This window comes from Microtus pennsylvanicus, chromosome 5 (genome assembly GCF_037038515.1).
Source record: "Microtus pennsylvanicus isolate mMicPen1 chromosome 5, mMicPen1.hap1, whole genome shotgun sequence".
Lineage (NCBI taxonomy): Eukaryota > Metazoa > Chordata > Mammalia > Rodentia > Cricetidae > Microtus > Microtus pennsylvanicus.
Window position 1 is genome coordinate 85,770,707 of NC_134583.1, and position 13,681 is coordinate 85,784,387.

Genomic DNA, 13,681 nt, shown 5'->3' on the forward strand with positions numbered 1-13,681 from the left:
GGACAGGCAAGGTCCTTCTTAGGGGACAAACAAGGTCCCTCCAGGGACACGAGGCACCACTACCAGCCCCCGCGCGGCAATTGGCCACATCTGTCTGTCTGTCCATCAGTGTCCCCTGCAACCTCCACCCAAATCCCTTCCCTCTCCTCCTGCAGGGCAGCTCAGAGAAGGTCCTACCACCTGAGTTGGGGGATCCTGTGCCCTGTGCCTCGTGCGCGATTGTTTCCGGTCCTCGCTGGCACTCACGGTCCGCAGCTGCGCCCCCGCGGGACAAGCCCTCCAGGCCGATATCGCTATCCTGCGTGCCCTGCATGATGTGTTCGCTCCGGACGCCCTGGGTCCAGCAAAGGGACCGGCAGAGGCGGGAGGAGCGCTGAGCCTAGCCGCCTGCACCGAGCTGCTCCGCCCCCGTCTCTTTGGTCCTGGGGTCCCCCGGCTCCCCGCCCCGGGGGTCACGGGGTCACCTGCAGCCGCGCCCTCGCCCCGCCCCGCTCCCGCCCCCCACTGCATGGGAGGTGCCCCCAACTCCAGCCTGGCCCCACAGCAGCGGCAGCGCGGCGCAGCCTTGAACAGGGGGAGGTTCGTGGGGTGGCCCAGGCCCGCCCCTAACCCGCAGGACCCTGGGCGACCACTCTGCCAATTTGTGGAATGAGATGAGTAGGCTAACGGCAGAACCCGGGGGTTTGTTTTATTTTATTTTTAGACAGGGTCTCACTTTGCAGCCCCGGCTGCCCTGGAGCTCACAGAAGTCCACCTGCATCTGTCTTCCCGGTGCTGGGATCAAAGGGGTGCTCATCACACTCCCTATTTGATTTCTATCTTATATGTGGAGAGAGAGGGGTCCGGGGAGGGTCTTGCTATGCTGCTGTGGCTGGCCTCAAACTGGCCGCAATCCTCCTGTTCTCAACAATTATATAGATGTGAGCAAACACCCTCAGGACAAAATTCAGAGAGTTTTAGGGTGCCTTTTAAGGTAATCCCCCACCTGTGAGCAATTTAAGACTCTGGATAGTTGAGAACAGCCGAGGATGGAAGAAAATGTGTGGGGATTCTCATTAACCGAAGCAAAGAGCATTTAGCCAAGGGCCCTCAGCTGCTGGTCCAGGGCCCTGTTGCTGCGGCTGCTGCCTTTGCTGCTGCCGCTGCGCAGGCTCCGGGCAGCGAGCCAGAGACCCTGCTCTCTGGGAGGCGGCTGTGGGATGGGCACTCTGAGCGCCCCACAGCTCAGCGGAGGTGCCTCCTGTGTGACATTTCTAAATAACCATCATAAATTGTGGAGCAGAAGAACCTTAAACAAAACGTTAATCTGCTGACTGAGTGTTGGGAGGTGGGGGGCAGGTGGATGGGTGGCCAGTCTCAACTTCTGAAAAGTCAGTTTACCCTTCTTGTAGCCCCCGGGGCCCCCGAGTTAGACTGGCGCTGACAACACAGATGCCAAGTTAACTCTCCACGGGTGCTTTGGCTGGCCCCTGATACAGACGGGTCCCAGACATACCATGTGGCCCTCACTGCACTCACAGAGAAGGGATTCCCAGCTAGGGGCTTGGTCCCCATGTACACTGCTCTGGCTGGAAAAAACTTTAGCGGATAAATCACAGAGAAACGTCCCCAACCGATTGAGTCCCCTTGTTCTGACTCAGTGCTAGCCTGAGTCTGACCTGAGACCTTTGGAGCTAGGTGAGAGATTTTCCTCTCCCTAGGAGCCTTAAGAAGCCTCCCACCCACCATGGGGTCGGGTGTCCAGCACCTGATATCTGCCCCAGGAGGCTGCGTGGAGCCAAGGGCTGTCCCGGTTCCTTCCAGTCAGTCATGTTCCATCTGACCAGTGTGTGGGAGTCAAGATAAAACTGGTTTTTCTTGGAAGGGTCTGATCACTAACGTGGTGCATAGCAATAGCTCCGTTGTATAAATACACAGAAAATTCTAGAATTCTTATCCTTGAAATGATGAACTGTAAACCAAAAAGACTCAGGGGGACAAAAATGTAAACACTTGCCGGGACTATTTTTACTCCCTCGTTGTTTACCTTTGGGGGCCAGGGCTGGCTATTGTCTACTGAGCCAGGTTTAAAATACACATTTTTTTAAACGTATTATTATCAGAAATATGCTAAGAAGTCATTAATAGAGGTTGATTCATTCAGACGAAAGTCAGTTTTTTTCTTTCTTTCTTTTTTCATTATCTTGCCTCCAATTTAAGTCATGTTCATGTAAATCTCTGAGCTATGTCCAATGTATGTAAAACTGCCCTGATCGCCGCCCCAGACCACAGACTTTGAAGAGACATGACAGCAAGCACCTGAAGCAGTGCCCTTTTAAAAAAAAGGTTGCTCTCAACTGTTCTTCTAGCCAATGAGGTCATGTGGGAGCCATGCCGGGCTAGGCAAGGCGGGGCTGCCCATGTGGCCCCCACAGATAAAGTGGTTCCGAAGAAGAATGTCCCCTCCACCTCCCAAGGAAGCCTGGGGTGGGGACCCTCTAAAGCAAGGGCCTCCCCAGCCTGCATATGTTGGGGGAGGTATTTATACCAACAGCAAGCAGGGCGAGTGGACTGAGCAGGGAGGTGACGTGCCTGTCATTGGAACACACAGCCATCATTATGGAATACAGTAATCAGACAGCCCAGCGTGTCATTATGGAAAATGGTTTCCCTTTTTGGTGAGGTGGCGAGGGAGGGAGAAGGCAGCGCTCTGTAAGGCTGGGGCCAGACCCACGGGCTGTGATCTGGCCCAGCTTAAAATAGACTTTGCTGGTGATGCCCTGGACCCGGCTGGGACAGGCTCGGCCCTCCAGAGAGGCATATCAAGGGCCTCTAGCAACGCTGGACCCACAGTCACACTTAAGGTGACATGTAGCCAGAAGATCAAGCCCAGGTGCATGTTGGAGGCTAGAGCTGGCTGTATTCGGTGATGGCTGCAAGAACTAAATCCCTCACTTCACAAGGGTCCCCTCGGATCCCCCTGAGCCCCCTCAGGCTGTGTTTGGACTCTCATGTTCTCATCTGCCATTAGAGACTCCAGTTGAGAACTGAGAGTCAAGCACATTGTTCTGAGGCCCGAGACTCTGACAACTTGCCAAGGGCAACCAGATGTGGATCCAAGAGCTCAGGGCTCATGGATACTCTGAGTTTGAGAAGTGAACCATTTTCTATGCTTGTGCCCCATCTGGACCTGTTCAGTGGGACAAAAAGGCTAACTCAAACCTGTTTCGCTCTCAGTATAAACTTCCCAATGGACTATTTAAGAGATGTCTGGGCCATTAAAAGCGCTGTTTGTTACATGAAGATGAATCCTCTGGTTCAAAAGGAATAAGGAGTGGTGGCCACAGTACCACCTTTTCCATGCTGCTCCAGACTGTCCCAGCAACCTTTGCTGAACCATTAAGTAACCCAAGGGACACCAAGCCACCTCATTCCTCCTGCCCTGCTGGCATTCATTCTCAGAACACACTCGGGGTCATTGCCATTAATGCACTAATTTCTCATCATCTTGGAGAGAGCTTGGCTCTGTGAGCACATAAGGTGGGTAGACCACTGACACCTCCAGCTGGAAGACTGACACTCAGAGGAGGGTGTGTGGAAGGGGGGGACAGCCAATGACGTGGAGGTGCATAGCTGTAATTTCAGCACTGGGGAGATAGAGTCAGGAGGATCAGGAGTTCAAGGTCATCCTCAGCCAGAGACCAATTTCAAAGTCAACTTACTTACGACATAAAACCCTGCCTCAAAAGATGCAAACAGAACCAATGAGATGACTTAGTGGCTAAAGATGCTTGCTGCCAAGCTTGATTGCCTGGATTTGATCCCAGACCCATGTGGTGGAAGGAGAGTTGTCCTCTGACCTCCACTCTCACCCACACCACTTACATACATCCCTACACGGACCCGCACCACTTACATACATCCCTACACGGACCCGCACCACTTACATACATCCCTACACGGACCCGCACCACTTACATACATCCCTACACGGACCCGCACCACTTACATACATCCCTACACGGACCCGCACCACTTACATACATCCCTACACGGACCCGCACCACTTACATACATCCCTACACGGACCCGCACCACTTACATACATCCCTACATGGACCCGCACCACTTACATACATCCCTACATGGACCCACACCACTCACATACATCCCTACATGCACATCCACAAGATAAACGAATGAATTTTTAAAACTAAAAAGAGACGCCCCACCCGGGCTCACTGCAGGCTGGAGGAGGGAGGATCCCCACCCCCTTCCTCACAGCCCTCCAACAAGCTATAGCTGGAGTTCCTGAAGTGCAGCTTGGGAAGCTCACTTACCTAGAAAGCCTGCTGCAACGGCAGAAAGTCTCACCACAGCAGAGACCATGGTTTCCCTACAGCTGTAGATACAAAGTCCCTGCCCCTTCCACCACCTCTAGAGACCTCAAGGTCTTAGGCAGCTTAGGCAGAATGACATCCAGAAGGCAAGGAGGTGGAGGAGGGAGTTTGTGGACCTTCAAGCGAGGGTCAGGTGATCCTCCATACCCACATCTTCATGACTAGCAGGATGCGGGGGTGGGGGGAAGACTGGTCTCTGTGCGAGGCTGGCTGGGCTCACAGTAGCCACCGTATTGGAAAGCCATGAGAGGTGTGGGGTTGCCAGGTGCCCGGTGCTGGCAGAGGTAGCTGTGGGTGCAGAGTAAGGACGCTAGATGATTAGGCAGGGGCTGGTGGTGGCCAGTAGGGCAGGTAAGTGGCCAAAGATTTGATGATTGCACTAAGTTTATCCATCTATGTATTATCTATCATCTATCTATCTATCTATCTATCTATCTATCTATCTATCTATCTATCTATCTATTCATCCATCTGTCCATCCGCCCTTCCATCTCTCTGTCTGTCCATCTGTCTGTCTACCTACCTATCTTCTATCTCTGCGTGGCTTATATGTGAGTGGAAGCCACAAGTTGGCATTGATTATCTTCCTCAAGCACTTTTTCCTTTAGGTTTTCAGTTTCTCTCTCTTAACCTGGAATTCACTTGGGCTAATACACCCCAGTGATTTTCCTGTCTCTGCACCCTCCAGGCTGGGATTGCAGACATAAGAATCCTGAGGGTTAATCTAAGCACAGCAAACATTTTTTTTCTAGTCTTTCTGGACCTTTCTTCTGATTTTATTTTTCTAAGATAAGGTCTCTCTATGTATCCTTAGCTGTTCTGGAACTCACTTTGTAAACCAGGCTAGCCTTGAACCCATAAAGAATCTCTTACCTCTACCACCTTAATGTTGGGATTAAAGGTGTGTACCATCGTGCCTGGCTGATTTTTGTTTTGTTTTATTTTGTTTATCAAAACAGGGTTTCTCTGTGTACCTCTGGCTGTCCTTGAACTCACTTTGTAGACCAAGATCAGCACACCTCTTTCTCCTGGTTGCTAGGATCAAAGGTGTGTGCCACCATACCCAGCTTTTTAAGCCCTTCACACTGAGCCCAGCACAGCCCTGACTCTACAGAGAAAAAGCGAGGTGGTGCTTGGGGCTCAGAAGCCTGGCCAGACAACACAACCAGTCTCAACCCCACCCCCCACCCGTATGATTTTTACCCTCAGTCCCACGTGATGTCAAAATGAGTGTGCCCATGTACCGCCTTGGAATATGACATGTGGAGGAGAAGAAGAATATGCCAGTACCCACACAGCGAGGAAGTGGGGGCCCTGGATCCAATCCCAGGCCCAACTCTTCTAAAAAGTTCTGCTCAGTTTCAGAACTCTTTCTGTGGTGCTGTGTGACCTTGCACCATTTCTCCACGGTGTTTGCAGGGAAGCACACACCAGTGACTACACATTGCTGCCAGGAGTCGTGAGAAGAAGGTTCTAGAAACAACAGGGCAAAGCACTGCCTTGCCCTGTCCTTCACTGCACTCATGACCTACACCTGGGCATGCTGACCTGCCACTAACACCTGGCTTGTTTACTCCCAGTGATGAGGCCAGGGTGAAGGGCAGTCCCAGGGCTGACTAAATTTTAACCTTGGAGGCTTCCCACTCCACTTGAGTTTTTGGAGTTAAATGGACTCTAATTAATGAGGCAAATATTTGTGCTCAATATGCCATCAAAGGAAACAGGCTGCCTTCGCAAAGAGCAAATAGCATCGACAGAAGGCTCGGTACAGCAACACAGGCAAAACTCCAACAGCAGATTGGGGGCATGGACATGGAGTCCCCAAAGACCACAGGGCTACGCTACGAGCCAAGCCAGGGCTATGCCACGGGCCAAGCCAGGGCTACCCCACATGCCAAACGATCTCAGGCTTGTTGAGAGCTGGTGGGAAACGTCTCTAGGCAGAAAAGTGAGTTCTAATGTTTAAAATAAGACAATGGAGGAGCAGCAATCTGTGGATCTACTGTTCCCAACGGGGCCTCAGGGCACACTTGGCCAATGGAAACAGTCCTGTAGTCATCTGATCCAAGGAGTGGCCTCTGGGAGATGGCCCCTGGGGTGGCCTGAGATACCCCTTCCAAGAACAGAAGGCAAAGCTCAAAGTCACTGAGTTCTTGGTAGAAGGGAGCGGTCTGTCCCAAGTGCCACCTCGCCCTCCTTTAATGTGGGTTTGGACCGTGTTGAATCCTGGGGTCACGCCGCCCTCAGGGACACACAGGCCCAGCAACTCAACCTACTCTCCCAAAAGCTGGTCTCAGTCACCTCCTTGTATGTCCCTTTGGAATGTCTTCCTAGTCCCTCTCAGTCACCACTTGCAAATGACAGGGCTCTGGGGGCCACTCTTCACAAAGCCCTACTTTCCAGGGCTAGGTCAACTTCCCAGAGGAGGAGGGAACCCAAGAGGGGGCGGGTCAGCTTCCCAGAGGAAAAGGGAACCTAAGAAGGGGGTGATGGGACTGCTCCTCAGGTGTCTCCACAGGGATTGGAATGGACCCACCACCCACGGTGCCTCTGGAAACAGCCATGCGGGGGTGAGGATTTCTTTGTCCTTAAGAAGCCAAGAGGGAGTCTGTGTCCCCAGGCCACCCTAACAGGGATTGAGATAGACACATGACCTCGGATCTCTCTGAGAATGGGCCAGGTTTCCTCCTACACTCAAACCTCAACGCCACCCACGCAAGGGTAGGAACACACTGGAATCAGTTGCCCCAGCTGGGTTGTACAGCTCTTTCCACCTTAAAGGGTCCACTGGGGTCCCCAAGTCCTTGTGTGGACCTGTCAGCTCACGGCCATCTCTCAGGGGAGCAGTAGAAGGCTGGGTGCTCAGGCCAGGGCTGGGCACAGTTGGCAGGAGTTGGCTGTGGGAGGACCTGTGTGCACCACTATGGAACCTGGTCTAGAGGAGCAGCTGGTAGCTGGAGGAAGCAGTTTGCTGCCTCTTGAGACTTTGGTGGTGGAGGCTGGAATGGCTCCAGGACTGACAAACAAACATCCTCTCAGCTACCCCTGGGCCCTCAGAACTGCACTCGGAAGGTCACTGTGCTAGGGGTCTTTGACCTGTTCCGTGACACAATGGGTTCTGTTAACATTGTCTTCTGGCCTTAAGTTTGACCTGGGGTTATGGTAACAGTCTTGGCCAGCCGAGCACTGCCCACCTGCTCCAAAGATGCATCCCCTGTGTCCAGGGAAACAGAAAGGAGTGGGGACTGCTGGGGACCACCGGGGATCACCAGGAACCACCAGGGACTGCTAGGGATACCTGGGGACTGCTGGAAACCTCTGGGGACTACTGGGGACTGTTGGCAACCCTTGAGGACTGCTGTGGACCTCTAGGGTCCCCCAGAGACTGCTGGGGTGCATCAGTGACTACTGGGGACCACTGGGGACTTCAAGGGACCACTAGGAACCCCCAGGGACTGCTGGGAAGTACTGGGGACTGCTGGAGACCCACAACGACTTCTGGAAACATCTAGGGACTGACTGCTGGGGAGCATCAGGAACTGCTGGGGACCACTAGGAACCCCCAGGGACTGCTGGGAAGCACTGAGGACTGCTGGAGATCCCCCAGAGACTTCTGGGAACTCCTGGGGACCATTGGGAACTGCTGAGGACCTCCAGGGACTGCTGGGGAGCACTTAGCCATGAGAGACATGAGCAGAATCCTCAGCCTGAGCCCATCTCCTAGAGACAGCTAGTGTGACACAAATCTTAAGGGACATAATGCTGATCAGACCCAGGTGACCCAGTGATACAACAGCTGCCTTCATATTACCCAGAGGTCATGAGAATTAGCTTCAACCACTATGGCCAGTGTCACAGACGGGGGTCTTCAATAACAAACGTCCATCATTCCCTGTCCTGAGAAAAGGTCAGATGGAGGTGCTGCAGGACTGGAACCTTACAAGCCCTATCTCCTATGTCACAGATGGTATTTTCTCCCTGAATCCTGTGTCCTGCTTCCTCTTCACATAAAGACCCATTGTGTGGCTTGGGGTCTTTCAGGGACCCCATTTTATCCGGATACAACCATGGGCTCAGGTGCTCTGGGTGCTGGATGGGGACATGGTCTACCCAGCAAAGAGTCAGTTTGAAATTTTTTTGTAAACAAATCTAACACATCTTTAATCATTAACAAAGGCAGCAGAAACAAATGGAACAGACTTTCACATAATTAATGTAATATCCCTCAGCATAAGCAAATGTAACACATCTTTGCCTGGTTAAAATATTATTCCACAATAGAACTTACATGATAGATGGAGAAAATCAACTTCTACAAGTTGTATATATATATATTGTGCCATGTGTGGACATATATGTACACACACCACCACCACCACCACCACCACATGAAATTTTTTTAAGAGATTTATTTTTAGTTTATGTATCTGAGTGTGTGTCTGCATGTATGTGTGTGCACCACATATGTGCAGCGTTCAGGGAGGCCAGAAGAGGGTGTCAGATCCCCTGAAACTGGAATTACAGATATTCGTCAGCTGTCATGTGGGTGCTGGGAACTGAACCCAGATTCTCTGCAAGAGCATCCAGGGCTCTTAATTACGGAGTTATTGCCCTCGCAGCACAGCGTGTTGGCCTTCTGTCCCAGTGTCATGTGACCATAAACACTAGCCATACAAAGGATGAGTCCCTGTTTTCCCTCAGCCTTGCCCCTGCCTCCTCCCTGCCAGGCAAGTGACTTGTGACAAACTTCCAGAGAGTTCAAGTCCCACCATCCAGCAGGTGCTACCTTCCTGGGCACGTAGTGGTAGCTTCAGTTTAGGGCAATCATTCAGAAGGGGCTGGGTCCTAGAACCATGGTCCTCAGCTGTTTCAAGAGAGGAGACTCTGGAAACTTGGCATTTCTGTCTTTCTAACAGGTGGAAAGGAGGTCCTTTGGAACCCTGACACTCTGAGGGTCGTTGCAGGGGCTATGGCCAGTCTGTGAAGTCACCAACAATCTTGCAGGAGCCTGTGGTTCCCAGTGGCCCCTGCAGGAAAGGGTCATTTGTCTAGTCCAGCATCCCCATCCCACCTTCCCTGCATGAAACCCTCTCCAAGATGTGAAAGGGGGCTACTGTTCTGTCTCCCTGGCAACTGGTATGATCACATGACTCAGGTGTGCCCAACTGGGTACCTCAGGAGCTGCCAAAAGGGACCACTGAGACAGGTTAGGCTATGCCGTCCAATGTCAATGGTGGCCTGCAGAGAGGCTGTAGCAGTGTGTCGGATCCTTGTCCCTTGGCTCACAGCCTTCCCCAGGCCTTTGTCCCTGCCTCCCATTTGTTTCTGTCACTGGCCACTGGGGGGCCTGGGCTGGACGAAGCCTACCCTTGAGTTAGCATCTTCACCCACCCAGCTGAGCCACAGGGTCTTCTGTTGTATACACTGTGAGTTACAGAGTGGCCCGTGTTGCCTTCCCCATGCTGGGTGTGTGGGCTTCAGGACAACCCCAGGGGACCTGAGGAGTTAGTCCCCATGTCAGCACCAAAAACACCAGCTCCACCTCTGGCCAACTCTGACACCCTGGAACAGATGTTTTCCTTTGCCTCAGTTTCCTCAAGCGGGAAATGGACACCCACGATACCGTCCACATCAAGAGTGCCACAGACGGCAGTGACAAGGACCAACAGGAGGCTGGGGCTCCTTCACAAGGGGGGGGGGTCAGGCCCTCTTCTTTTGTGTCCTTTTGTTTTGTTTTTCTTTTCTCTCTTTGTTTTGGTTTTGGAAGCAGAGTCTCACTCTGTAGCCCAGGCTGGCCTGGAACTCATAATCCCCCTGCCTCATTTCCCAGTGCTGGGATCACAGCCTCCCTAAGGATGCTGGACTATCTTCCTTCTAGAGTTTTGTTCTGTCTCTTCCCTCCCAAGCTCCCACATCGTCCTGTTTTGCAGGAGACTTTAAACCAAGTCCCTTCCACCCGTGCTGGCCCAGCTGGAATCAAAGCGAAATGCAGCCTGGAGCACAGAATGTGAGGGAAGTTCAGAGATGTCCCGGGCTCTGTGTCCTGTCCCCAGAACAAAATAGAAAAAGGTCACTGCATTCTTCAGAGGTAGAGAAAGGATAAACAAATGACAGGAGGAGTCTAAAGAGAAATGCAGAGACAAAAGGGGAGAAGACACCACCCCGGGCAAGGGTGTCAGGCATGGCTGGCACACGCAGGTTCAGAAGGGCTTGGGTGGGGATCCGGGGTCTCGGCCCACAGAAATGAGAGGAATGCAAAGACCCTGAGGGCTGCTCTTCTTAAACCCACTCCTGCCCTCTGGAATGCCATCCCAGGGAGGACGCTGCTCCTCCCTGGTGACTCAGGCCTCAGGCACCAACCCTGGATAAGATGTATTTATCCGGAAGCTCTTATCAAGATGCAAGACTCAGCAGTCAAATATCCAGATGATGGCAAATTAAACAAGTTCACAGCTCCAGGAAAATAACCCACCCTGTATCCCGCGGAGTTTCACATCCCACGGAGCTTCCCAGATTCGGACTGGAATACACACGGCAGGTGAGAGTCAGTGGAGCCAGGGAGGGAGGAAGACAGGTGGGCAGAGTGGATGCTGGCCACTGCAGGGGAACCTGTGCCTAAATGGCCACGTGCCCTGGAGAAGCCCAAACACCTGAGGTGACTGCTTTTCCGGAACACCTCTGGGTCACACATCCCAGAGGCACGGCTGCTACTTCCACAGGACCACGCAGTAGCTGAGGTTGGCCTGGGACTCACCATCTCACTGCAGCTGACAATCACACTGGTAGCCATCCTCCTGCCTGAGAAAGGTCTCAGAGCTGAATCAGACTCCATACCGGAAGTCAGCCACAGCCGGCCGGGCTGGACTGAGGGTCAGCATGGGCCGCAGGACGCTCACATGGCACCCCTCCTGCAACCCACATCTGGGATCTGGGACACAAGCCAGTTAGGAATCTTAAAAGAGGTGAAGATGGAGACAAAAGAAAGGAAAACGGCAGAAGAAAATGTTTGCTGCTTTTCGTTTTTGTTTTTTGTAGTCCCCTTTCATTCTGCTTAAGTAGCAGTCAGTCAGCAAGCACACAGACCATGTGACAGACAGGATTCCCAGCCCTTGGGATCCACAGTATTCAATCCTGCCTTGTTCACCTAGAAGAGTCCATAAGAAAGGCTGTGTGGAACAGTCCCAGGCTGAGTAGAATGGGCTCATATGTCATGGTGATCAGCCAACCCATATCATAGATGGGGAAACTGAGGCTCGGAGGGAGAACATAGAGCCCAGATCTCTGTCTTGGGCCTGAGTGCAAACCTACAACTCTCAGATTCTGTCCCTTTTCATAGTAAGAACCCCCAGCTCTCAACTGGCAGACAGCTATCTAGACCCTTGACAGCCTATCCTGGTCTCCCTTGCAGTTACTTCTGGCCTGACTTGTTCTTGGGCCTTAAGGAATGAGTGATGTCATACAGGCTGGGGTGCTGTCAGCAGAAAGCTCATGCCTGGTGTGCATGAGAGACGGAACCATGGGACCCACCCCTGAAGCCTTCCCATGGAAGCTGGCAGTCAGCTTAGGGCTTGAGCACACACAGCTGTGGGTGACGGACATCTCCTTCAGGGTCCCCTTCTCCTCCCTGCTCATCTGCACTGCCTGCACATGTGTGAGCTCTAGACCTGGGGATCCTGCTGCCATCCTTGCCTGCAATCCACGCTGTCCCCACCACAGACTGAGCCATGGTGCAGCTCAGCCATATCCACGCTGACTCTCTGACCTTCCCAAGTGCCCAGCCTGGCATTTTACAGCTTGGTTCCTGCACGAGCCTTCCTTCCCTACTTGGTATCAGGCAACGAGTATCACCAGGGGCTCTGCCGTGCCAGAGCACGGTCCTCACTCTGCCACAGAGGAGACAAGCAAGACCTATGGATTCCCAGCATCCACAGCTGCCCTGCCTCAGATCAGACCCTGTGACCTTCCCAGGTTGAAGTTCACTCCCATGGCCTTGAAAGAGAATCCCTGGACCTTCCACATGTCCCCCACATCCCTCCCTGCCCCTCAGCAGCCTTGCATCCTGAAGAGGAGACCATTTCCATTCAACCAACCCACACTCACCAGGGCAAGAGAGGATAACCTTGGTTGTACTAGGATGTGATTGATTGACAGGTATCTAACTGATCTCTTTAGAGACACAAGTGGAACTTGGAGCTCCATGACAATGGAGAGCAGACCGAAGGACACAGGGCCAGGAAGAAATCCTCCAAGGGGAGACCCTGAGTCACAGGCCTGTTGCCAGCAGGTGTCTGAGTTGAGGCTGGGCATGGGCTCTGCAGTTGGCATAGGAACATCATTCATTCCCTGTGCATCTCTGGGAAGAAATTGTGCCTTAGATTTGAACCTCCACCACCCTGCAGGTCCTAGGTGCTCCACCCTTAGGGTCTGAATGGTTGACTCACAAATTTTATTCTACCACAGACAGCCCTGCCCTGAATTCTGCCCCATTCAGCTCAAAAGACTCTAGCCGGAATCCCCTGTTTCTCAGAATTCCCAGAAGGAAGCCAGGGAGTACCCCAGAACCTCCCACCTGGGAATCTCCCAACAAACAAAAGACTTGCTGTGTCCAACACCCAGTGTGACTGCCTGAGAACCATAAGGGAGAAGGCGGCCCTCACACAGTCAAGGACCTCAAGACAGGGTGCCCTGGGGTGACTCGAGATTGTGAGTGGACAAGCCATTGTTCAGGGTGAGTGCCCCCACCCCCGTCTGGACTTGCTGACACTTGTCAATCAGCGATGGGTTAACCTCTCTGAGCCTCCGCTTTAGTTTGGGACTGACAACGGTAAAGCCCCAGGCTCGCCCGTCTGCCCTTGGAGGTGGGGATTGGTTTGGGGGCTGCGCCAGTCTTCTGTGGCCCAGATCTCGCTGAGAGGAGTCTTCTCTCAGTCCTGTGGGAGGGACAGCCAGCCTGAGTTCCAGATGCTGGTCAGTTCCCTATCTGGTCAGCACTCACATCCTCCAAGTAGGTAAAGACCTTCACACATCCACCAATCAGGTCACGGGTGGGCCTGGGAGCCAGACACCAGCCAGGCAGTACTGGGACAGTATCAGGGTACCAGCAGTTGGGTGTGGTGGTTGGTTTCCCAGGAAACAGAAGCAAGGGTAATGGCTCTGAGGTCCCATGCCACCCCACAGACAGACCCTAGAATCCAAAGATCAGAAGAGCACCAATCTCACGGGAACCAAGCAGCAGGCAGGGCTATGACCTGCTCACAGCTGCACAGGGAGGGACAGTCTCCACTTCTGAGTTCTGTTTCCCT

At 52.9% G+C, this 13,681-nt stretch overlaps 1 protein-coding gene across 8 annotated transcripts in view; it reads right to left on the bottom strand.

Moving 5' to 3' along the window:
• The window catches only part of Ano1 (anoctamin 1), a 150,082-nt gene extending 149,753 nt beyond the window's left edge, over positions 1-329 (bottom strand). For 6 of the 8 annotated variants that reach the window (XM_075972929.1, XM_075972928.1, XM_075972926.1 and 3 more), the window contains exon 1: positions 181-329. In XM_075972929.1, the coding sequence (XP_075829044.1) occupies positions 181-313 (133 nt within the window). In that variant the 5' untranslated portion in view covers positions 314-329. The remainder of the gene's footprint in view (positions 1-180) is intronic. The other 2 variants (XM_075972931.1, XM_075972930.1) reach the window with 1 other exon arrangement.
• Between the last annotated feature and the right edge of the window lie 13,352 nt (positions 330-13,681).